This window comes from Argiope bruennichi, chromosome 10, assembly GCF_947563725.1.
Source record: "Argiope bruennichi chromosome 10, qqArgBrue1.1, whole genome shotgun sequence".
Classification (NCBI taxonomy): domain Eukaryota; kingdom Metazoa; phylum Arthropoda; class Arachnida; order Araneae; family Araneidae; genus Argiope; species Argiope bruennichi.
The window spans coordinates 32,016,391-32,041,964 of NC_079160.1; the positions used below are offsets into that span (position 1 = coordinate 32,016,391).

Consider the following 25,574-nt stretch of genomic DNA (forward strand, 5'->3'; position numbering starts at 1 on the left):
GCAAAAAAATTATTAATTAAATTTATTTATATTATTTTTATTTAATTAAAGTTCAAGTTATTAGATAAAATGTACATAATTTTAGAATTTAGGGATGAGAAAAAAGTTAAAAGCTATTTAGTTTAGCTATATTATCGTCCGTTTATAAAGCAACACGAGGGCTGTTTTGGGACGGACCACGTAATGTTGAACCGGGGTCAGATGATGAGGACCACACCTAAGCTGATGGATCTTTGAGGAACGAATATTTAGTCCTTTTCCGAGGTTGACATTTCTTTGATTCCAGCAGATTTATGTTATATTTGTGTTATTTCGTTTCTAAGGACTTCTAATATTTAGTGCCTGCTCTCATAGCTATCTGCTTAGCACTGCATATAGCACTTGTTTATTAAAAATATTAATTCAGTAACTCATAACTTAATTAAAAATTTTTTTAATTCAGTAGTTATAGAATAAGAAAAATACACAGAAATAATATTTTGAGTCTTCATTTATTCAATATCTTATTATTGTTTATTAATATTCATATTATTATTAAATGCTAAAGATTTTATAGATGAAAAACAAAGTATGAGAGTAGATAAAAAAAATCCTTCTATTACAGATTCGCATACTTATATATTAATTTATGTGCACAAAAAAATTCTTTTCTGCTGTTTAAACCAATATTTTATTAATGTTTTTGTGAATATCTAAAAGTAACATGCAAAAAATTTGGTAAATGTGAGAAATGAAGCAGTTTTTTTTTAAACATCTTAAAGTTAATTTGGAAATATATTTAATAATCTGATCGTTGTGTCATTTTTCAATTCAACGATAACATATATCTTCTAAAATTAAAGATGACATTTGTACTTCTGGCTGGCGTTTTATAGGACAGAACATGTGTTCTACAGAATCCATTCTACTTAAATCCATTTTTTAAAAAGAATTTAATAAATTAAAAATTGAGCGAAATTTTTTCGTTTTTTCTGCGATAATTTCTGGGAATATTATAATTTAGAAATTATTTTTTACATCTTAAAATTCAAAAAGTTAGCTATCGAATTATATCAAATTTTGCACACAGTTTTTTTCTGTTTTTAATTATTAAAAAAATTTTTTAGTATATTTTATAAAATATTTTCTTTTTGAAGTAAAATTCATTCCTTTTTCGGTGTTGCTACTAATGCTTTATTCAGGTGTTTATAGTAATACAATTAAGATTTAATTTCGGAAATTCAACGGTAGTGAAATTTTTTTAAAGTTCTTCAGTTTTTAAAGACCATTAATGTCTATTAAATCTATGCATAGTCTTACAGACAGGCAAATTAAGGAAATCAATAGCCCTATAAACAGAATGGTGCAAAGCTTCTTAATTATTATGATGTTTATCAAAACGAGAAGTTTAAAAATATTTTGCGGAGAAAACGATTAAGACTGAATTTCACAAAGTATTTAATAAAAATTTTTAACACTCAGTAAACTCGATGTATCAGTTAGTCGCTAAAAGCAGCTAGATCAGGCATAAAAAGGTATACAACTTGAAGGTAAACTTTCTTGAAACGAGTTTAATCTGAGTTATAAATTAATGTATTATTAATATAAAATAACATGTCTATCAAAATGTGAAAAATAAATTTATTTTGCAGAGAATAGTAATGCATATAAACAAGACAAGCGCAAAAGATTGTTTAGAGTCTCCTCTTATCCAATATCATAATTTCGTTCTAACTTTAAATCTATAGTTCTTCGAATAGATTTTGAATCCTCTTAGCATCTTTAGGCATGTGGCGAGTGCCTGTAACGTCTATGCGAAAAATCGCCACTGGTGAGAAACCATTAAATATAAGCTGTACAACATATGTAACGAAAATTTTTAACAATCATTAATCTCGATGAACTAAATGGTCGGTAAATGCCGCTAGATCGGCAAATAAAATTAATAATTGCACAGAATTTTGGTTCTTCCCGAAATGAATGTATTTTAGTATGTAATACATATTGCCTGCCAAATAATTTTCTAACTAAATAATCATGTATGTATTTACATAGTAAGCGAAGTAAAGATCTACTTTATTTGTTATTAAATGGATCAATGAATACAACTTCCAAATAACTCTATCATGAGACCCGATATTCTATACGAAGATTGAATTAATAATTATCAGTTATCATTTACATATCTCAAAAAGTCAGAAATATTATTGAATTGAGAAACTTCGAATTCATTTCAATTGTATTCTGCAATCACAGAATTTCAGATGGTTGTCATATAATTTGGAACGGTGATGTAAATGAAAATATTCATTTTTTTAACGTTGTTGGTTGTCAGCAATCAATGCTAACCCAGTATTTTCAGTATTTCAATTAATTTGGGAAAGAAAAATGTTTTTAAGATTAATTAATACAAAATAAATATGAATTGGGAATATATTAAAGATTAAAATGATGAAAGCAGATTAAAAAAATAATTAGTTAGTGTAATAAAAAGAAAAACTGGACACAAATAGTAATGCCAAATAAGCCTTAGAAGAGCCATGAAAAAAAAAAAAAAATTGAAAACACTGAAAACGAAGGATTGAATGGATATCTAGCCATAGTAAATAAACTATCAAAAACACATTTTAAACATCCATTCATTAAAAAGAAATTGTAATATAATTTAAAAAGTTATATTATAAATAGAATTAAAATTACAATTTTTTTAGAGCATTTTTTTAGCTTGCTTCGTTTTACCGATTTATTTTTGATGAAATTATTATTAAATTAAAAAATGGAATTTTTTTTCACATTTCAGTATTTTAAAAAAACGCGATTGAAAATCTTGTTTATTGTTTCAATAGATATTTACAACAATGGCATAACGAAACATTTTCATGTGGAAAAATTTGCAGGATTTAAATTTTTGTAACTTTTATTAAGGTCTAATTAAAAATTTTAATTAATTCATTTAAATTTTGGCAAATTTCGAGTTTTTTTAATGCTATCTGCAGTAAATATTCATTTTTCCAAAACTACTTTTCATATAAAATATTTTATTAATAAAAATCTTTTTCATCATTTACAGCTGCCTATTTAATTAAAATAAGAAATCTTTTGCGCGAAAAATTTTAAGGATTTCATAGCGCCTTACAAAGAGATCAAAACAATCTTTAAAAAAATGCAGAAAGCCAATTTTTTTACATAAATTATTAATAACTTTAAAGTAAGATTCGAATAATCAATTTAACATTGTTGAGTGAAAACTAAATAATGAATTTTTAAGAAACACAAACCACAAATCAGTCTTTAAGCAGAAGAGAATATTTCTCAAAATCAATTAGATAATATTTGTAAAAAAAAATATTTAACTTTTTTGCATTTTTATTATTTCAAATTTATTTCACTAAACAGATCTTGGATTTTATAATGGCATTTGCAGCGTATGTGCAATTGAAAGTTTAATTTAATTAATAAAAAAATAACTATTAAAACATTTATTCTAAAACCTGCAGTAAAACCTTGCATATGCTGCATTGTAACTATTAAGAGAATTCGAAGAAAATTTATTCAATAATTTTGATTTCTAAACTGTACAAGAATTTGTTTATATAATTTTCCATGGTCATAAGTTCAAATGGATATAAATTAAGGTAATGATGTACTGTAGATATACAAAGCAATAATAAAATCAAGACATTATAAAATTTTTATTAAAAGCTTTCAACGATGAGAAATAATTTTTACAAATATCATCTTTCCTCTTTGCTCAACGAATGTACAAGTATGCTTAGCTTTCCAGCTTTAGATATGATGCCAGAATTGCAGGTAGGCCCAACTGGCTTATTCCGTGTGGCAACTGCACATTGAGAGTCATGGCTTTCCGAATGACTATACGGCAGTTATGCTTCAAAGATCTTGGTGTAGGTTCAGGAGGAACGTCATCAATTATTCTCTCATACCCATCAAGAAATTCTTCGGCTGTGACAGCAAAAAGGTTTCTTTTGAAAACAAATGTAATTTCTTTTTGACTCAGATGAGGATCAGGGATGGAACGCCACAACTTAGTTAAAGCCTCGAGTGCATAATGGTTGATCCAATGGCCGAAAACTTGCCTGCGCCGGGATCTTAATTTATACAGTATATGCAAGAAATGAATATCATATATGAGGAAGCGTCTTCTTTCCGTCAACCTAAAAACAAACAAAAAAAAGGGATTAAAATATTTGTATAACAGTAGTGCGAAAGTACAGATAATTTAAGAATTGGAAATTTGACAGTGGGAACAATATAATTATAACTGATACAAATAATAAAGATTTGTGCTAAACTGAAATGTTTAAGTAATTGCTACTCATGCGCAGCTTGTTGCCAATGATGATATACTAAATTGAAATGTTTAAGTAGTTGCCACTGATGCAAAGCTTATTGCCAGAAATACTATGGACAACTGAAACGTTTACGTAGTTGCCACTGTTGCAAAGCTTATTGCCAGAAATACTATAGTCAACTGAAACGTTTAAGTAGTTGCCACTGATGCAAAGCTTATTGCCAGAAATACTATAGTCAGCTGAAACGTTTAAGTAGTTGCCACTGATGCAAAGCTTATTGCCAGAAATACTATAGTCAACTGAAACGTTTAAGTAGTTGCCACTGATGCACAGCTTATTGCCAGCAATACTATATTCAACTGAAACGTTTAAGTAGTTGCCATTGAAGCACAGTTTGTTACTAGCGATGTTCTGAACTGAAACGTTTAAGTACTTGCCGCCACTCATGCACAACTTATTGCTAGCGATGCAGAAGTCATAGAATGAATGAAACATTTACATTTCTGTTGAAGGTTCGAGTTGTGCAGTCTATTATTTCAAAAATTTCCAGAATAATTAAGTAGCAATCCGTGACCAATATTTTCGTTCATGGGGGTTCAAAGTTGTTTCAAACGAAATTCAATCCCAATGATTGCTACATGACTATGAAAAAGAGGGAATTACTTCGTAGTATTCATCCTCAAACTGTTCAGGAGACTTCTTAAACCGATCTATTTGTACCAGCAATAGCAATGTTACTAGTTCAGATAATCTATGACGTCCATACAATTGAAAACAAATTGTATACAGCATTCGTGACTACGCAAGTTTCAATCTAGAACGAAGATTATATCAATAGTGATTATGGTTGGAACAATTTAATTGTAGCGAGTTGTACAAAGGTTTTCGTAAATATTACAAAATCCATTTGTATTTTCTCTTGGGTTAAAAAGATACATGATTTCTTTTATATATCTTTTCAAGTTTCTAAAAATCTGAAATTATACGATTGTGAAATAGTAAAAGTGAACTGGCTTAAATCTTTCTATTAATATGTATGTCTGATTATGGGGACGCAAAATCGGGGCGAATTTGTTAATTGTCATTTGGCAACACTTCACACGTAATTGTAATTTAACATGTAATGTGAATTATTTTCTGTTCCTAAAACCGAAAGATACCACCAACTAATTTCTATTTAAATAAAATTCAAAAAATTATGTATCTTTTATTTTCAGATATATAAGCCATTCAAGCAAATTTCTAATACATTATTTACTTTAAACTTCCGAATTATCCTCCAGAAATAATGGAAAAGCAATTTTGTAATAAATAATCTTTAATACCTTTATCAAATTTTTAAAAATTATAGAAAATTTTTTTTTGTCTTTTTTCGAATATTTCTCTCTTAACTTTTTTGGCATTCAAGTAATGTTGTAATGAGGCTTATTATTAATATTTTACCTGAAAACTTGACAAAGACTTATGTCCAGACAGAAAACAGTCGCAGAAGAGTTTATAAATCACTAATCTCTGCCCCTTACTCTTCGCCATGATGCCTTCGTATTAATGTTTGGCGATATTACACTTCTTCAATGCAATACTAAGAATTTAAGTAAAAATCTCGTGTAGTTTTAATGACAGACCGAATTGTTTATTCATAAGAACAAAGCATTGTATGCATTTGTATTTTGAAGTTCAAATTCATTCAGTTCGGGTTACTGCTTTTTTTCTTTCATGAGATGAATCAAATATGACGGAAAGTGATAAAATAAATCATAATTGACTAACATTTATTTCCATATTTCAGTTCTTTAACATCTCCTCATCGTCTTCTTGATTCAACACAATTTTTTTAAAACACGAGTAAAAACCCTAATGATCTTTTCAAGGAAAAAATGATAGATGAATAACCTAGATGCCGCCCGCCATTGTCTCAAAATGCTTGCCTTATTCATGAGATGGTCATTATGAAGAACTTAATCGCCAGTGATGAATGTTTTGAACGGAGCACCTGGACTCCTTGGTCCTACATCTCCGAAACTTGATAGTTATTTTATTTAGACCTTATTACAAATATTACTTTAATCCTGGATATTATTGATAGTTTTAGTTTCTTTTTATATGTCAGGGAATTAATATTTAGCAAATGGCATAACACATCCATTAATCCCTTCGCTTAACATTCACATATAATCATAGTGAAGTTAAACTTTCAAATATGTAACTTTTTTCCCCATACTGCTGTTGGAGTCTGTGGAGAATATCAGCCAACACGACTCCCCCCCCCCCCACACACTCATGGAAAAACTGTATCACTCATTCTGCATTGAAAAAGATTGGGAAAGAGAGAAAAAATAGTCATTGAAAGGGGGGTGAATGGGGGGGATACCCAATCTGTGCCACTATTCTTAACTACTGTACTATTCGTTTCAGTATTCCGAGACTTTTTTTCTACGACTACTTTTCGACAATTCTCTCTCATTAAGAGGAGAGACGCGGAAAGATGAGCGCATTTCAGGAATTCATCATTTTTTGACCTTGCTTTTAGCTCTATTAGATATTTTTTTGTTCAATTTTTTTATTCACGTGTGGCATTTCAAAACATATTATTTTAATTCACTCTGCGAGCAATCCGAGTTTATTTTATTATGAAACTAGCCGCCTTTGGCGACCAGCCGGTTCGCCAATCTTAATGCACGTTAAAATTTTAATAATTGAATATTTTATGGAACTCCCATTTTAATAGCTTCTTCATTAAAATATTTTAAAACTTCAAATTTTGATAGTCATCTAATTCACTCATAATATTATAAAGGCCTTCAGCCATAACGTAATATGTATCTCTCTAATTTTCTGTTAGCTCCCGTAGAATTTATGCTTTAAATTAAAATGGAAATGATTAAACTGCAATAAATATAATTTTTTTAAATATGAGTACTGAAAACAGAGTCGCCGAGTATTTAAACCTTATGGGCACTAAAGAATATTTTTCTTAATTTATATAATATCTCAAGAAGTTTTCAACAAAATGTTCTCAGATTCATCATGAACAGATCAATTCATTAACAATGTTTAGTTTTAAATGCATCTCACCCTAAAAAAATAAACAGAATCGTTTGAAATAATCTGTCAAAAACATATTAAACCTTCCGTTGAAAATAGTTATAGTCAATCAGAATACAATGCGCATGCGTGAATTTTTCTACGCCAGTTGGGGTAACGCTATGCAGATTAGAAATTTTTAATTTCCTTTATTCTGTTTTATTTTAATTCAAAAGTACTTCAGAATGAATCTAAAAGATCGATTAACGAACAATGTTTGATTTTAAATGCATCAAACATTAAGAAAATAAACAGAATCGTTTGAAATAATCGGCCGAAAAATCTTAAGCCTAGCCTCATTAGTATGGGGGAAAAAACTGCAGCCTTACTGATTTGGCGGTGGGGAAAATAAGATTTTTTTTGGCGGGAAAGTTAGTTTTTAATTAAAAATTCAAAAAAGGGACACTAGGTGCACATTCCCGACCTCCAAGGTATACATGTACCAAATTTGGTAGCTGTAGGTCAAACGGTCTGGACTGTAGAGCGCCAACACACACATTGAGCTTTATATAAGTATAGATGTAAACATACCCTCCTTTCCTCTCACCCCTAATTTGACGAATTAAACTCATTATAACGCATGCTCAAAAGCGCGGAAGGTTTTAGAATCCGTTGTCAAACAATATAAAATTCTTCACAAAATCTAGATGCTTTTATAAGGAGTGCTCATTTCTCGTCATCCTCAGTATGGCTTGGTAATTAATCATTGTGTTTAGTTTCCTGATGTGGCACAAAAGAGAATGTATATAAGAATTATGTGAATGCATGTATAGAATACACCTTTTTTTATCTGATTGATTTGATTCATCATCAAAGAAAGACTTCATTTGGATTTGGGAATCAAAACTTAATGTCTTCCTAGCTTGATTTGCTTTGATATATCACGTTCACTCATACAAGCACACGAAAAGACAAACAATATCTATTCTTTGATGAATTTGGTTCAAATTATGATACGGATTTAAATTTTTAGTAATATAAATACTCCAAGTTTCAGAGGTCTAGTTCTTCCCGTATTTTTTAAAAAAAATATACTATTATCATTTACCTTATAATTATAATGGGAAATCATTAATCATAAATTTTCCTTTTGGAAGATTTCATCCAAAATTTATATACAGTGATTCAAAAAATTGAGAGTACGCCCTAATTTTACTTGATAAATCCGACTTTCAATATAAATAACACATTAATCGGAAGTGCTAACATGTTTTTATTTTTATACATAACAAATGGTTTAATTTAGAGTAAAAATAAAGAAAAATCAACAAAAAACTTCTAAATTGAAAAGTTTCAGAAGCATTTTAAATAAACATACGCATAATTTTGCCTCGAAAAATTGAGAATGAACAATGAAATTTTTGCAATATCACGCATAGAAACAAAGTGTCACTATTAAACTGCATGTCTTTTGGCTTTTATAATGGCCTCTAAACGTCATGGTTCCGATTCGACCCCTTTTTGGTGGTATCTGAAGATATTTTACCCCATTCTTCTTGCACCACTTTTTTAAAATGGGTTTTGTTTCTAATTTTGTGTTTTGGGACCACTGCTTCGAGTGTAGCCCACGAATATTCAATGGTATTGATGTCGGGGTACTGTGGTGGTGTGTGTAACTGCTGTTTACAAAAAAAAAAAAAAAAAAAAAAAAAAAACACCACATCTAGACAATAAGTGCCGTGTTTTTGGGGTCGTTGTTCTGCTGAAAAATTTAATTTCCATCTAAGCCCAAATTTTTAGCACTTTCTTTTAGGTTGTTACGAAGTATATCCAAGTAAACCATATCGCTTATAATGCCATCTATAAAAATTAAATTTCCTACCCCGGATAAAACCATGCAATATCAAATCATGACGGAGTCACCATGTTTAACTGTAGGACGTAAATTTTTTGGATCTTAAGCAGTATTAGGCTTTCTCCATACAGTACGATGGTTGTCACTGCAAAAATGTTGAGTTTTCTTTCATTACTAAATATAGTTTTTTCCCAAAGGTTATTGGTCTTCAGTTGATGAGTTTTTGCAAACTTCAAATGCTTTTTCTGAATTTGCAAACTGCTGAACGGTTTCTCTCTAACAATGTGACTTTTATATCCAGCTTGTATAATGGCATTTTGCACAGTTTCAGCACTTATACCTGCCTATGATTTGAAAAGTTTCTGCAACAAGTTGGATGAACCATATGGTCGCTGCAATCTAAAGGAAAGTGTTAAAAATTTGGGTTTAGATGGAAATTCCATTTTCCAGTAGGACAACGACCCCAAAAAGAATGCACGTAACTTCAAAATATGGTGTCTTTTTCATTGTTAACAGCAGTCACACACCATCACAGTGCCCCGACATCAATGCCCATGAATATTCGTGGGCCACACTCGAAGCGGTGGTCCCAAAACACAAAATTAGAAACAAAACCCATTTAAAAAAAGTGGTGCAAGAAGAATGGGGTAAAATATCTTCAAATACAACCAAAAATGGGTCGAAACGGAACCATGACGTTTAGAGGCCATTATAAGAGCCAAAAGACATGCAGTTTAATAGTGACACTTTGTTTCTATGCGTGATATTGCAAAAATTTCATTGGTGTATTCTCAATTTTTTTGAGGCAAAATTATGCATATGTTAGTTTAAAATGCTTCTGAAACTTCCCAATTTAGAAGTTTTTCGTTCATTTTTCTTTATTTTTACTCTAAATTAAACCATTTGTTATGTGTAAAAATAAGAACATATTACACTTCCCGGTAATGTATTATTTATATTGAAAGTTAGATTTATCAAGTAAAGGTAAGGTGTACTCTTAATTTTTTGAGCTACTGTGTGTATATATATAATATATATATATATAATGATATTTTAAAATCTAGTTTAAACTTAATTAATTTCCTGATATTTAGCTTAATTTATCCCCTTATTAACTTCGTTCTAAAATATTTCCTGACCCAATTCACCTTTTCTATTTAATTAATTCAACAAGACTTCTAAAATTGCTGAAGTCGACAAGCTCCCACATTCCGAGTGAAGGGATAAAAAATTGTCTAGCTAAGCGAATTCTTTTTAAAAGATATCTAGATTCCAATGCCTTAATCGACAAGTGTAAAGAAATCCCTATGAAAATGTCACAGTATATAATCACGGGGATAAATATTCCATTAGCTGTTCCTCTTTTCGCTCTTGCGTCGTTCTGCGTTGATGTGCTCGTCGCTTCTGTTTGCACATAAAGTATGCCTCCCGGGGTGAAATAAAAGCGTAGTTTAAAATTTGAAAGTGTCTTCTCTGTCTTCGCCCACGACTTCTCTTTAAAAAATTCTGTTTATATATATATATATATATAATTTTGGTGTTTAAACCACATTCCATCCAAAGTGCCCATTTTTTTAATTCTCATCTTCATAAAAAGATTATCGATAATCATTCTGAATTTTTTTATTATAAAATTGAAGAAACAAAATGAATCGTTCAGAGTAAAATAATAACGGGAGCTATGTTCCCGAGGAATGCGTTATTATCTTCTGCAAACTGAATTACATATTACGGATGTATCGAGAATTTAAGTAGGTAATAAGGATAAAGCTGCTACATGATGGATATTGTTCATAACGCATCGACTTTAATATGATTCTAATGTACAAGGTGTAACTCTAAAATAATTTTTGCTGTTTGAACATATCTGCAATGGAAACTTATGATCTGAATGAAACCAAATTTCATATGCAGGCTGTGAAATGCACTGCAAGTTTAATATAATAATAATAATAATAAATAAACAACTTGAATTTGGCTATACTGTATTTTGTCTACAAGAGAGGCTATTCCGCACAAAGGAACTGGGCTTGATCCTAGCACAGCCCACCTCTTGGCGTCTTTTTGATTTCTTGCCAAACGAATGGCAATAATGTCGCCAATGTGGCAACCTACACAGATTTTTATTTATTTTTATTTTATTATATTTATTTATTTTTATTATTTATTTATTATTTTATTATTATTTGTTTTTTTATTTATTATTATTTCTGGCCTTCAAGTTTCGTTTTTTAATTGAAAAATAATAATAATAACAAATATTCAATTAGTAGTCAACTTGGCGAGATTTCAAATAAGTCGCCAAGAGGTGGGCCCATCTAGGATTTTACCAGGAACTGTAATGAAATACATATTATTTCCTACTAAGGGGTTACGCCTCACTTCGCTCGCCAAACCCCCAAAATCACGTGATTTTTTTGAGATACTTCATAATTCTAAGCTGGCTTCTCTCCTTCTTTACATAGTTACACATTTCTGCTAATAATAAAAAAAATTATAAATGGAATCATTAATAAATGTAAATTGAAAATATTCCAAATTGCATGAACCATTAACTTTGCATCAATTATTAAAAACTAAATCATAAATTTCTAAAATTAAAATTTTCTGGTAACAGAAAGATATATATGTAAATATTAGAGAAGCAAAAATATATAATTTTAAGATATTTAAAAATCAAAATGGGTCGACATAATAATAACATTGAAATAATTGCCGAAGATGGAAGTAATAATAAGATTAATTTAATCATGTCAATCAGTTTCGATGAATATTTTTTGTATGGGATTTTATGGCTAGAAGTGCAATTTTGTGTCAAATTTTTATTTCAATTAGTTGAGAAAAATGTCTAAAACACAAATTTATTTTTTAGGCATTATTAATACAAGCTAGCGATTAATCGCCCAGCATGATGCAATAGATTCAATAAAAATGCTACATTTACACTAAAATTAATATTTCGAAACTATTCGTATGCCAACACCATGTAAGGCTTTTTTTGGCATGACAAGTTTATTATAGAATGTGCGACTTTGGGGTAACCATACCAACTAGTTTTTAAATGTAATCAAGCGTCATTGAGGTAGTATAGTCTTCTTAATATCTGAGTCACATGGAGTATGGACATTAGAATTTCTAGGTAAACTGCTCCTTTCTAAGTGGAACGGTCTTCGTAATTTTAATAAAAAGCCTGTGGGTGTGGTCTCCCTAAAACTTTCTCGCATATTGTCTAATAAATTTGTCATGCCAGAGAACGCCTTACATGGCATTGGAGTTCAATAATTACAAAATATTTTTTGGCATGAATTTAGCATTTTTGAATTCCTATTATTAGTTCACACTCTCCCTATATATATTTATATATCTTGTTCAAATTTTCAATCGTTAATAAAATACTTTTTATTCATCCACTCAAGTTCAAATTACATTTTTTTAAACTTGTTGTGGATGACACTTGATGTTAATACAGTTTTTTTTCAAATATTAATTAATTAATTAAATTTGTCCAGTAATTTCTATTTGGTCGCCAAAGTCACCATATCCGTCGCCAAGTTTGTCACCAATCTTGTAATTATTTAATAAAAAGAAAGTAAAAAAAAAAAAAAATTGTTGACCTAAGTAGGAATTGACTTAAAAAATTTTGTTTTATACATTACTTGTTACTGAATCTATCGTGTTAACCTTGAGGAGTTATTTGACCTGGCAGGCGTTAATAGTACACAAAATTCATATTTGAGTTTTAGACAAATTTTTCGCAATCGATTGAAACAAAAATTTGACATAAAAACAGCGTATTCACAAAATCCCATAGCAAATTTGATATATCTAAGTCATTGCGTTTTGGAATTACCGCGTTTACATGTTTCTGAAAGTGCAGACGGACAGACGGTCTACAGCTCATTGGATTTGACTCAAAATCTGACAACAGACTATAGTATAAATAGTACATCTGTATACCGAATTTTATTTATCTAACTATCTTTGTTTTGTAATTATCGTGTAAACTTATATTCGAATAGCCGTACAGACCAATTTTCTCTTAACAGTTTGTACTCAAAATTTGATAGAAATTTGCAAATTTGAACTAAAGACCTATACCAAATTTCAACAGTCTAGCTTAAAGCGTTTCTGAGTTGTCATTGTTACAGACAGACGAATTCTAAATTGTATTTTTCGAAATCAGAGAAGTCTAAAAACATGGAGATTTGTCAAAATCTGGAGTTTGAATTATTATACTTTCTCTATACTGTATATACGAGATAGTTAAAAACTCTAAAACGGATTAACCCTTAACTGGGGAGGTGCGGTCTACGAGACCGCATTTCATTTACACTCAAATTAAATTTTCTTATGAATGTATTAGTATGAAAAACTGCCAATATATTTTGCAGATATTTTTCTTGATATATAGATATGTTTTAGAAATTTTCCAAAATATATTTTCATTGAAAAAAGTAAATGCGTTGGAACATACATTTTCTTCTCAAATTGTATGTTACAATAAATACTATTCTTGAAAAAGCATATTACTTTTTACTTTTTAAATCTTATTTATTTTTACAGTATATGAAGGTATATAGAAGACAATATAATGCAAAATTCAGCAATTATATGAAAAATTAAAAAAATGACAATGGGTAAAATTGGCCCTTTTTTTATTCGGCTTGCCTGACTTTCATAGCACGGTTTTCTAGGACATATTAATTATACAGGTTAAGAACTAGTATAAAAATCAACCAATAAATTCTATATATATATATATATATCTTTGTATATTAATATATTTTAGAAATTTTTCAAAATACATTATCACTAGAAAAATTAATTATGTTTGAGCATACATATCAAAATCAGTTGAATGCGAACTTTTATCGAAAAACTCTTCTGTACAATTATCCTTATCACTAAAATCACTTTCTGCTTCATTTAAAAGTATCTGGAGCACTTCATAATAGTATCAGTAAACTGGAGGATATTTCGAGGCCCAAGTTTTAGCGTCATCTGCTAAGCCTTGTTTGTCACTGGGACACTAACAGGGAGATGCGGTCTTAAGAGACCGCGCTCGAAGAAATAACTGAATTATTTTAAAAAGCATCTGCTGAAATCAGATGAAAAAGTGCACGTGTATTCAAGGTCATAAAAGAGGAAGCTATAGGATCAATCCATTCAATTGAGCTAAAAATAGAATAGAGGTGATAGAAAATCCCTCGCTAGCGGTCTCACAGATCGCACGTCCCCAGTTAAGGGTTAAGCTATTTTATTAGAAAACTCATCTATAAATTAAAATAAAAAAACTCACCTTTTTCTGGTAATTAATGGATCACCTTCTTTCATTTCAAATAAGCGGGAAAATCCGCAGTTCAAAAGATGTGGTATAAATCTGTAAAATCCTGATTCCATTAACAAACCCATAAAAAATTGTCCGAAATCGGTGGTTTCAGGTAACCTGTTCCCATTTGATAAACAGTTATGATAGATGAGGTATTCATTCACTATGAGAGGTTCATTCTGGAATTCCGGAATATTCAGAGCAATAAAAATACCTTTCACTGCATTGATATTATAATACTCGACGCATAAAATGTTAAAGCAGCAGCATATTAAGCATTTGTCGGTCATAAGAAATGAACTCATACAACTGAAGTGTGAGAACATCTTTAAAGAAGCCAACTTCCGTTTGGCTTGCTTGATGAATAATACCACAAACCTCTGTAGAGATCTTTCGAACCAAATTCTATGAACGGAAAGCTTATCTACTTGAAGACTCTGGATATTTCGTTCGAGGCAATAGGCACATATATCAATATAGCGTATAGCTCTGAAAGACTTCGTAAACGTTAATTTGAAATGGAGGGTAGGACACAAAAACTTTCCATCTTCAGTCAGGGTTTTCGTCCCTTCTTTTGTCTGAACACAAATCTGAGAAGCTCTTGCAGAATGACGATTTAAAGTTCCAATCTCTCTTTTAAAAGAGGAATACTCGCCAATATTCAAATCTAAATGCGTCACCGATTTGTGAACAATACTACTATAATACACTATGCTTCTAGCATCACTCAAAGAGACGACTCTGAAGAGAGAATTTTTGGAATACTTGCCGTATTCTGCCATAATATTCGTTTGAAAAAATAAAAATACGTTTCCACAGAGACTCTTGGAGATTTCGCCGGGCAACCAGAGTTGACACCTGTTGATTACAGATGGAGGATTTTAAAACACGCGGTAGGTTGTTATCTTCGCTGGAGAACTTTTACCAGATCAATAGGATTCTCCACACATCCATCCATTTCTGACGCAAGCACTGATATGGAGATCTCACATTCGAATCCGCTGTTAACGTGAGGGACGAATCTGATTTTTTTTCACCGTTGAGCGAAGTAACGACAGAGCGAAGATGTGTATTTAGAATCATCAGTAATGCGTAGAATTTTGATAACATGTTAGTTTCATTTGTTTGTAGACTCAATACATAGCAACTGAAGAGAAAGAGGCGTATTGATGGTGATACTTCCGGTATTGTGGATGATCGCCAAGAGGTAAACAAAGCAAGGGGAACTCACTGAGCCGGCCACCCACTCATTTCTTCCCTGCGCGTGTTTTGATCCGTTGGTGTGAAGCGGTTCTTGTTTCATCCGCTATAGCAAATAGTTCGCTTTATGTAATGCGGTTTTGTGCTTCCGCTTTAGTGTAAAGTTCCATTTACTCATAATATTATTAAAAAAAGAATATTTATAAAATTGAATAACAAAAGTTAAGTGATATGCAAAACTTGAAACTAATTTTAAAATTCATATACTTCGCAGTTCTAAGTAATTAGTAACTTAATTCTTTATATAAGTAAAAACAATTTATATAAAAAATTACTTCTATAATAATTATTATTTAGTTCAAATATATTTTTTTACTTTTTTATTTTATAATTTTGTTTTACTATATTTTAAATACATAGTATTATTTGTTTTAATCGTGTACAATTTCTTAAGGGGACAGCGGACTTTGAAATAAGCGAAATTGGACATTCATTACCAAAATATGTTTATATTCAACTAAAATAATCTTATAAAATTTATTCTTCAGTAAAATGAATATTTGAAGGATCCACAGATAAAAAAGTATGTTCTAATAACTTTTCTCAAAGAGATAATATTATAAGATTTAAATATTTTTGAAATTTTCCAGCTGTCTTTTTTTTTTTTTTTTTTTTTTGAACAAAGTAAGTGGAATTGATCATAAAGATTTCAATTAAACATTTAAAGAAAATAGGGTATGCATTTTATATTTCGAGTTTTTTTTTTAGATAGTTAAAAATCAATTTTTATTCAGAAAAACATAAAAATTTTTTTTTTCTGAAGATTCAGTAAGTGTGCACAGAGATATTTCTAAAAAACTAGCAATTAATTGGAATTACAAAATTATATATAGTTCGGTTCCAAATAAATTTATATCGGAGAGTAAGGAAAAAAATAATTGAAAAAATTAAAAATTGAGCCGCTTGGAATATTTTAAAATTATTTTTAATTTTTTTAAAAATAATATATTTTATTTTAAAAGTTTTTTATAAAACAAATTTATGTATTTATATTTTAATACATATGTATAAAAAATTTCATAATCCTAAAAGAATAATTCGTAAAAGTGCCAATAGAGTCCACAATCCCCTTAAATTGTATTGAATAATTTTTTCCTGTATAATTTTCAAACTTATTTTTTTATTATAATTAACATTTTTTTCCCTCCCTTTTCATTTCAAATTTCGGCATAAAACTGACGTCAATGTCGACAAAAGAAATGAAAATTTAAAAGAAAATCAGTATATGAATAAAGAACTGCAAAAGTGACAAAAAGGAAATGCAAAATTGTGTTTACATTATTCCTGTTTTAATGAAATCTATACAATCTTCAAATTTCCTTTGTTCAGTATAATAATGATGTAGAAAATCAACTAAATGAAACAACTTTAGTCTTCAATTCTTTTCTTTGGCATAATGAAAATGAAATTTTAAAACATTCTGGATTGTTTAACTATATATATATTAATGAATTTGACGAACGGCTGGGCCATTTTACATCGACGAACGCTTTTTTATAACTGATGTAATGGTGTGGTGAAGCTTATAAGACAGATAACAACCTCGGGACCAAGTGGTCACTTTTATCTAGTGGTCTTGTTACTCGGCTACAAACCTCAACATTGAGAGTTCGGTCCTTACGAATCCTCCTCAGCTTCCTGTAATTGCAGTTTCGTAATGGCATCATTTGCATTGACACCTTTAACAGGATATGACCAAACAAACTTTGAGAATGCATCTATTATGCTGAGTATATGATTGTAATTTTTATTGGTTGACACTAAAGGTCTGATAAAGTCAACATGGTTGGACTTATTAGGAAAATTTTCCTTCGGAATCGGATGTAAGAACCCTTCAGGCTTACCACGCTTTCGGTTGATTAAGATACATTCGACACAGTCCCGTATTACCGATTCTATACATTTTAGCATATTCGAGAAAAATTAGTCATGTTCCATAATGTTCTTAGTTTTCGCCACGGCGAAGTGCCCTTTTGAATGCGCGTTCTTAATTATTTCGTATTTCATTAGTTCAGGTATTACAAGCAAGCGACAATTGTCCTGACATTTATACAAAATATTATTTTGTGGGACGAAATCAACTTGGTTGTTATATCTTTACATAGTTCTTTCAATTTTTTTATGCATTCTTCTGACATCTGTGTCACTTCCACTCGTGCTGTTAAATCATCACAGAGTTTTTTAAAAAAAATTCAGAGTCAGCATTCCTACTCAAACAAGTAGCAATACTTTTATTTTCGTTTAGAACAGCAGATAAATTATTATCATTTTTTATATAACAAGCAGAATGAGACGAAATATGTTTTCTTTCTTTATTCTTATGGATTAATTTATTCGATTCGTTTCCGGTGTCAACAGAAGGAATTATTGATGACTCACGCTCGGATTTATTTTCAGAAACGGATTCCGTAGTAGGATTTTTAATGGAAAAAGTATTTTTAAGATTTAAATAACTATTAACTGGTATAATACATTCACAAAAATATTTGTATCTGCAGCTGCTAGAACTCTTTTCGCTTCTGATTTTTTATCAACATAACTAATATCTATCTATGTCATCTAGAGACGAGGTTTAGTTTTAGAAACAGAGAAGTAAAATTCATTTGAAATACGGTTTACGTTCAGCCAGCTCCAATCAATACTTTAAGGCCACGCATGTGCAAAAACCATGCAGCAACAAGTACTTATGTGTTGAGACAAGCACTTGCTCTTTCACAACTCTGTTCTTTCAGCACATGCGCAATCTTTTCTTTGTACCTGTGATTTTCCTGGAATTTCTGATGCATGTACTGCGTAGGGATACATCCCCAGCGAATGCACGTGTCAGTGCGCCATAAAGAATACATTATTGCGCATGCCGCATCACGCAGGCTTCAGCAGAGAGAAAGCAATGCGGAGATTAGCAATTGCTAGGTTTGGCGGTAAAAAATGTAAACAAATTGGCGACTTTCTGATCATCCAAGGTAGTGGATTAATCCCTATATTGTTGCCCCAAATGATATGAGAACAAAACATTAGTATGTGTATATCATGTTTAAAAATGAAATATTATAAAGAAGGGGAAATGTAATGTTCTAGGCGCCATCTACATCTACATTTATTAAACGACAATAACGACTGGAAGGGGAGGGGTGAAAAAATTATTTCTCACGTTAGGGACCACTATGAAGACTGTGAGCATGATGCCTGGATTTCTGATAGTAAATTTCTATATAACAGCTGTACAATTCTTTTCAATTATATTTATTTTCTTTTAAAATATTAAATTTCGCAGAAAATGTCGTTAATTTCTTTCTTTCTTTCTTTTTTTTGTAAACACGTTTTTTTTTAAAGATTAATGTTCCATGATTATATTATTGGATCGTATTATTATGAATCATATTATTATCAATGATCATATTATTTGATAAAGTTTTGTAATATTCATAATGTCTTTATGTACTGAAATTAATGGAATAAAGTTATAGTGCAAATATCCTTTTTAAAAATATAAATGGAAATAAATTGAGTGGAAACACACTTTTTAAAATTTAAATGCAACTAGTCTTTTCATTGAAATTGTCATGGTTAAATAGGTATGTGAATTGAAAAAATAATAATACTAATAATGGTTAAAAATGATTACTTAAAATAGTTCTTTTCGAACGAAAAAAAAAAAAAAAAAAAGAAAGAAAGAAAAGAAGAATGCGCCGAAAATCTTTTTTAACTGATTTCGTCTTCAAAAGTTCTAAAAAATTAGCATTTTTGAGATGAAACCCTTTTGTGCTTTTATCTGATTTTGAAATACCATTTAATCGAGATTCTGTATTTTTAAATGGACATGTTTGTATGCGTGTGTGGGGTCCAGACAAATCTGCGTCACTTAACAGATATGAAATTTGGCACTCGGGTAATCGTAATAGTCACTCAATGCAACTCGAAATCTGTATTTTAAAATTTATTTTAGAAATCTTTTTTTAATCTTTTGTATTGATTTGTTTGATTTTTCGCATGTATTTGCTTATTATATTATTTCTAAAAATGGGAAAAGAATCTTAAGCCCATTGAAAAGAATTGTCGTTCTAAAGAATTCTGTTTAACGACTCTTACTTAATTTTCTGAATTTCGAGAAAATTTAAAATAAAAATATCCATACAAATTTTAAAAACTGAAACTAATGTGAGGTTTAATGTGAAACTGATATGTGATCTTGTGACGGCAATTGTAATATAGCATAAATATTGGTTTAATCGGTCGAAGAAAAAGCATCCAACATACACATTCGGTCCTCTAGTACTTGTCTAGTAATCGAATTTTGGGGATTAATCGTCAAAGAAAATCGCCAAAGACTGCTCTCTGATAGGCTCTTTCGTAGCTATTGTTCGCCAGTGGCCTACAGTTAATAATACAGAAATAGTTTTCTTACAGAGTTTTCAAGAAAGTTTCTTTCAAACCACTGTAATGTCTTCATTTGGACTGATCAAATAACGAAGCAGAATTTCCAGACAATTCTTTATTTTACAGCCCTATATATACAAAAGAACAACTTGGTTAAATAAGTAGTTATTTACACCATTAGTAGGAGACACAACAGTCGAAGTCGAAGGTTTATCTTGAAACTCAGTTCTCGATCCATACGGAGAGACAACACCACAGGGAACTAACAGGTTGTTAGTCAACACGACTACTCCAGGGGTAGTTCTCGGACTCCGAACTCGTGGGCGTAGTCCAATAGTCTGCCTGCAATTCGTTTCTTCTCCTCTCCTTAAAAAAAAAAAAATCTCCGCACTTTATTTCGGTGACAATCTCCGCCTCTTAATTTACATTGGTCATTTGAGCTCTCTTTCGGCCAATCGAGATTCAGCAATATGCTCCCTCAGCGGCGCCAGTGGGTCGTGGGAAGGTCCTTTTAATGATGTACCTTTCATAACTGACTATTCTGGAACATGGAGTTATCATAGTCATTTCACAATGAGAAACATTTAGCATCCAGATGTTTGGACACCTCTTTCTCTTTGAAGGTACTCTAAATATCTCTTGGAAGAGGAATTCGCACATGTGGTCTTTCACTGTAGTCGTTAATGAACAGATGCGAGATCACCCAGGTGAAAAGATCCACCATCTGGCTAGCTCGAGGAGTTTAGTAATTAACAGCGACGGCACAGCTGGCTGTAAATGTCTTATCAGTACTGGGAAACGGGGAATGTTACACCCCTCTCGATGGTTTGTAATAAACAAATTATCAACTGAAGGCAAAATAAAAATTCACTGTCTAAAAAGTACCGAAATTTATAATAATTAGAATATTTATATTAATTCACTCAAGTTAAAGTAACGTAAATTTAAATACATTGTTGGGTGCACAGTTAGTAACATAGGTTATTTAATGTAATTCCCTAACTGATAAAGAGGGGGAGTTCTGATAAAGACGGATTCAGAACCACGAGAAATAGTCTCCCTAAAAATTTTTCGCATACTCTTCCATTTAGAATAGCTTATCTCATTCCTCCTACGAAATTGTGAATTTTGGATAAGTTAAATACTGTCCATGGAATTGACTAGCAATAGTTACGAAATATAGATATTTGGCGTGAATCTAACCTTTTTATTGAACCTATTATGTCATCCTTGGCGAGTTATTTGCAATTAATCGCTGGCTTGCATTAATAATATCCAAAAATCGAATTTGTGTTTTTCTTAATTAATTGGAACAAAAATTAGACCCAAGATTGCTATCTAATTTATTTTGGACCTAACTGTCGTATTTTGGACGCCTTTCTTCGACCGAAGGAAATCAAGAAGCTGTGGAAGATTGTTATGAGCGAGGATAGAACCTGGGACTTTGTGGTTCGCAGCCGAGTAATAAGACCACGAGACAAAAGTAATACTCATGTATCGTAGTTGTTATCTGGCTTATAAGATGTCACCACAATACTCTTCCCTCCAGTGAGTCGGAGGTGAACGAACGATATGGCTGTTGAGTGGTGATGTATTTAGCTGTTTAATTTAATGCGCCTGTACCCATTTGAGTAACGCCAAGCGTTATGGCGAGTGTGTGTGGGTGAGTGGTTGCTGTTGCGTCAAGTGAGTCTGACGACTTTGTGTTGCTGCGTCAAGTGAATCTGACGACTTTGGGTTGCTGTGGGTAGATGGTGCCACAACAGCTGTATGAAGGTTGAAGATTCATCGTCCGAGGTCATCAATGTGAAGGTTGAATTGGCTGGAATAGAACCTGGGACCGTGTTTTTCGCAGCCGAGTAACAAGACAAAAGTAATACTCATGTCTCGAAGCTGTTATCTGCCTTATAAGCTTTCACTACAAAGCTACAAATCTAGTCATAAAATAATATACCGAACTTCATAAATGTAAGCCATTCCTCTTGTATGCATACGAAAATACAGACCGTCAGACAGTCAACCTTTTGACAGATTTGGTTCAAAATTTGATAGGAATTGATATTTCGGATGCTAAACTGTGTGCTAAGTGTTACCTGTTTATCTCTTTCCATTTTGAAATTATCGAATTCAGTAATACTTTAAAAGTCGGACAGACTTCATGTGAATGGATTTCATTTCCATTTTGATAAACATCCACAACCATCTAACCGAAAAGTGTTATCATGTTCACATACAGACGTCATAGTTACAAAAAGGCTTTTCGAGGTTTGAAATGTTGAGATTCGTCAAAATCTATAGTTCCAGTTTTTTTTTTTTTTTTTTTTTTTTTTTTTTTTTTTTTTTTGTCGATTACAATACTTTCTCTACATTTCTATACGAAAAAGTAAAAGAAAAGTGTTCTATGAAAGCATTAACCAAAATTAGAAATAAATATTAAGTTAACAGCCAAAGAATCAAAAAGAAAGAAATATTAAATGAATCCGGCCCGAAGACTTCCTCAAGGGTCACCCTCAGGCAAGGATTCAAACCAGGGATTTTTTCTGTGAGGGGTCTGACTTTCGTCCAACAAACTGACCCCTCGTGACCCGAAAATCCCAGAAAATTGAGGTTTTGGAGATAAATTAGTATCACAAGATTAAAACAAGTAAAAACACTAGCAAAAAAAAAAAAAAACAATCCAAATAGGACCACAGCAAATCAAACCACAAAATACATGAAAATAGAACCAAAAAAGTAATATAAACAAAAGGCAAAATACTTACAAATTGAAAGTACAAATCTGAAGAAAAACTGCTTGAGGTTAAAACGTGCTATTGTAGATGCACTTCGTTAAACTAAACTAAAATTTAAATTTTTCCACGTTTAAAGCTATATCCGCCTACCACGTTTCGTCATAATGCATCGTCATCAAACTTGAAGTGCCATTTATTGAATTAAAACTCAAAGCTAACAAATCGGAGGAAGTCAGAAATTAAACTGACCCTCTCTTATCAAAACTTCTATATTGCAAAAGTTTTTGGGAAATTCGTTAATAGTTAAATTTTTAATGAGATTGTTTGTTGCTAAAATATAAGAGCTTTTATTATTGCAAATTTTTTTAATCCTATTAAATTGTGAAAATATCAAATTTTTGAAAATTTTAGAATTTAAATTAGAATGGTAGGTACTAAGTTTAATTATTTTAAAGTTAAATTCATCCCTTTTATCATAAATACCTATCAAAGTTTTTCCATTATCAATTTCTATATTTAAATCTAAATAATTAGCTTTAAGTTGATTTTCGTTTGTTTGAGTTAAAACTAATTCTTTTGGGTAACAATTAATAATATCATTAGGATTATCCACATTTAACAAAATTAAGTCATCAATATATCTCCAGCCTATTATTAAGTTAAGTTTAATTATTTCTTTTTCATAATAATGTAGGAAAATATTGGCTAACGAACTTGAAAAAGCTGTTCCCATCGGAATTCCTTTTTCTTGTTTATAAAAATTTATTCCGTTAAAAACATAGTTTTCTTTAATACTAAATTTACATAATTCTAACCAATTAGTTTTTGTAATAATATCTCTATTTAAATATTCCTCATATATATTAGTACAGACATCTATTAACTTTTCATGAGGTAGATTAGTGTATAAATTTTCAAAATCATAAGTATTAAGCTTATTAATATTGTTATCTTTTAGAAAGTCCAAAATATCTTTGTTACTATTGGTAATAAAATTATCTTCATCTTTAATTTTATTTAGGACAATTTTTAAATATTTAAAGAAATGTTTTCACGTATAGTAATTGTAACTGCCTGTGCTACAAGTTACGAATCTAAAATTTATTGGTTTTTTATGAAATTTTATTGTTGGGAAGAGGTAAGGGTAGTTTAAAGAGCAAGTTTTGATTTTAGTTTTTTTAGCGAAAGCTAGCATCCTTTTATCCAATTCTTTTTTCCCGGTGCTAATTACTTTGTAAGTTGAATTAGAGTTATATTCATTAGTTAGAAGTTCTTTATAATAATATTTACAAATTAAACCGAAATTATTTGCCGATTTATCTATTACTGTAATAACAAACCTCTCTTTTAAATTTTTTATTTCTTTTTTCAAAGCTTTGTTGAAATAAATTCCTCGTTCTTTAGTTCTAACGTTGTCTGCATTAAATTTTGTTTTAATGTCTTCTAAAATCCTTACTTTCCATTCTCTGAAACCTTCTGGAGGCCAATGTTATTTCCTAGATAATTTGGAAATAAAAATATCCAAATCTTGTCCGATAGAAATTAAGATTTTTTTAATGTTAACTTTTTCTCTTAATCTAAATTTCGTGCCCCTTTCCATTAAATCTCTTAAAGAGTTAGAATCTATAATTTTCAAATTCCCTGTTATAATATGTCCTTTGTCAGCATCTATATAATCTTTTTAAATATCTTTATTACAATTACAGTCTGTCTTGTCTATCTTATTTAAATTTTTGCTATAGTAATTATAGTTACAGATTCTTTTTCTTAAAGTTGCTGAATAACTAAATGCTATTGAAGCTATTGCATTATCCTTTAAAGGAAAAAATTCTTTATTGTTGTGCATAACTTTAGGTTTTCGAAGCAAATATCAAAATTCTAAAACAGCGATTTTTTTATACTTTAATTTGAAGCGTATTTATTTCTATTTCAATTTAAATACTACGGTGGCCGACAGAAAATTAGGGATATATATTATAATGAACAGAGCTGTGCAAGGTTTCTATATCATTATGAGTCATATGTCTCTCAAAATAGAAAGTTCAAAACTATTTTTCTCTGAAAGAGAAACAAATTTTATTTTATTTCTATCAGTCAAATTGAATTTTCAAAGAATTTAGAACAACTTACAAAAATTATTTAGCTGCAGTTTTTAGCTACGACTAATACTAGCAAAATAAATAATAAAATTAGTCGTCAAAGCTGGTTAGTATTAAATAAAACTTTTTGACTCATAACACGCAGCCACTCTAATGCCATTGTATTTTTCAAATTTGTTAGAAATGCAACATTTCGCCACTGTCATCTAGATTTAAATATTATCTAAAATGCTTTTTTTTTCACAACGATGCATTGTTTGAATCTTTTTTAGATCTGTCTCAATGATATGGGCGCATTGTTCTGCAAACTTTTAATAAATAGCGGCTTGAAGTATTTTAGCATAGGTGATATATTTTTTATATATAGAAGAACCATAAACAAAACGGAGGCCATCGTGTATCGAAACTAAGCTCCTGTTTTCTGAAGTTGATATTTTACAAATCTAAGCTTAATGAATTTCATTTCCGATACTAAATTTGCAGTCGATTAGTTTTCTAAAATGTCGGTAGCCCGTCAGCCGCTGTTGAATTTAAAACCACAGCGTTGCCCGAGGAACACCACGTGGAGGTCGGCTACCAAAGTCCCTCGAGGCTGTCCTCTCACAC

General features: G+C 30.6%; 1 protein-coding gene across 1 annotated transcript; it reads right to left on the reverse strand.

Moving 5' to 3' along the window:
• Window positions 1-3,723: 3,723 nt before the first annotated feature.
• On the reverse strand, window positions 3,724-15,750 carry LOC129988831 (uncharacterized). The gene is made up of 2 exons (XM_056097104.1): window positions 14,471-15,750; window positions 3,724-4,154 (listed from the first exon to the last, which is right to left on the reverse strand). The coding sequence occupies exons 1-2, from the start codon at window positions 15,280-15,282 to the stop codon at window positions 3,752-3,754; spliced, it is 1,215 nt and encodes a 404-aa protein (XP_055953079.1). The 5' UTR covers window positions 15,283-15,750; the 3' UTR covers window positions 3,724-3,751.
• Window positions 15,751-25,574: the final 9,824 nt, after the last annotated feature.

Bases quoted from the DNA above. Each gene is read 5' to 3' on its own strand.
- LOC129988831 (XM_056097104.1), bottom strand. From the start codon at position 15,282: ATGGCAGAATACGGCAAGTATTCCAAAAATTCTCTCTTCAGAGTCGTC. The intron at 4,155-14,470 runs GTGAGTTTTTTT...GTTTGTTTTTAG, and splicing joins CCATTAATTACCAGAAAAAG to GTTGACGGAAAGAAGACGCT.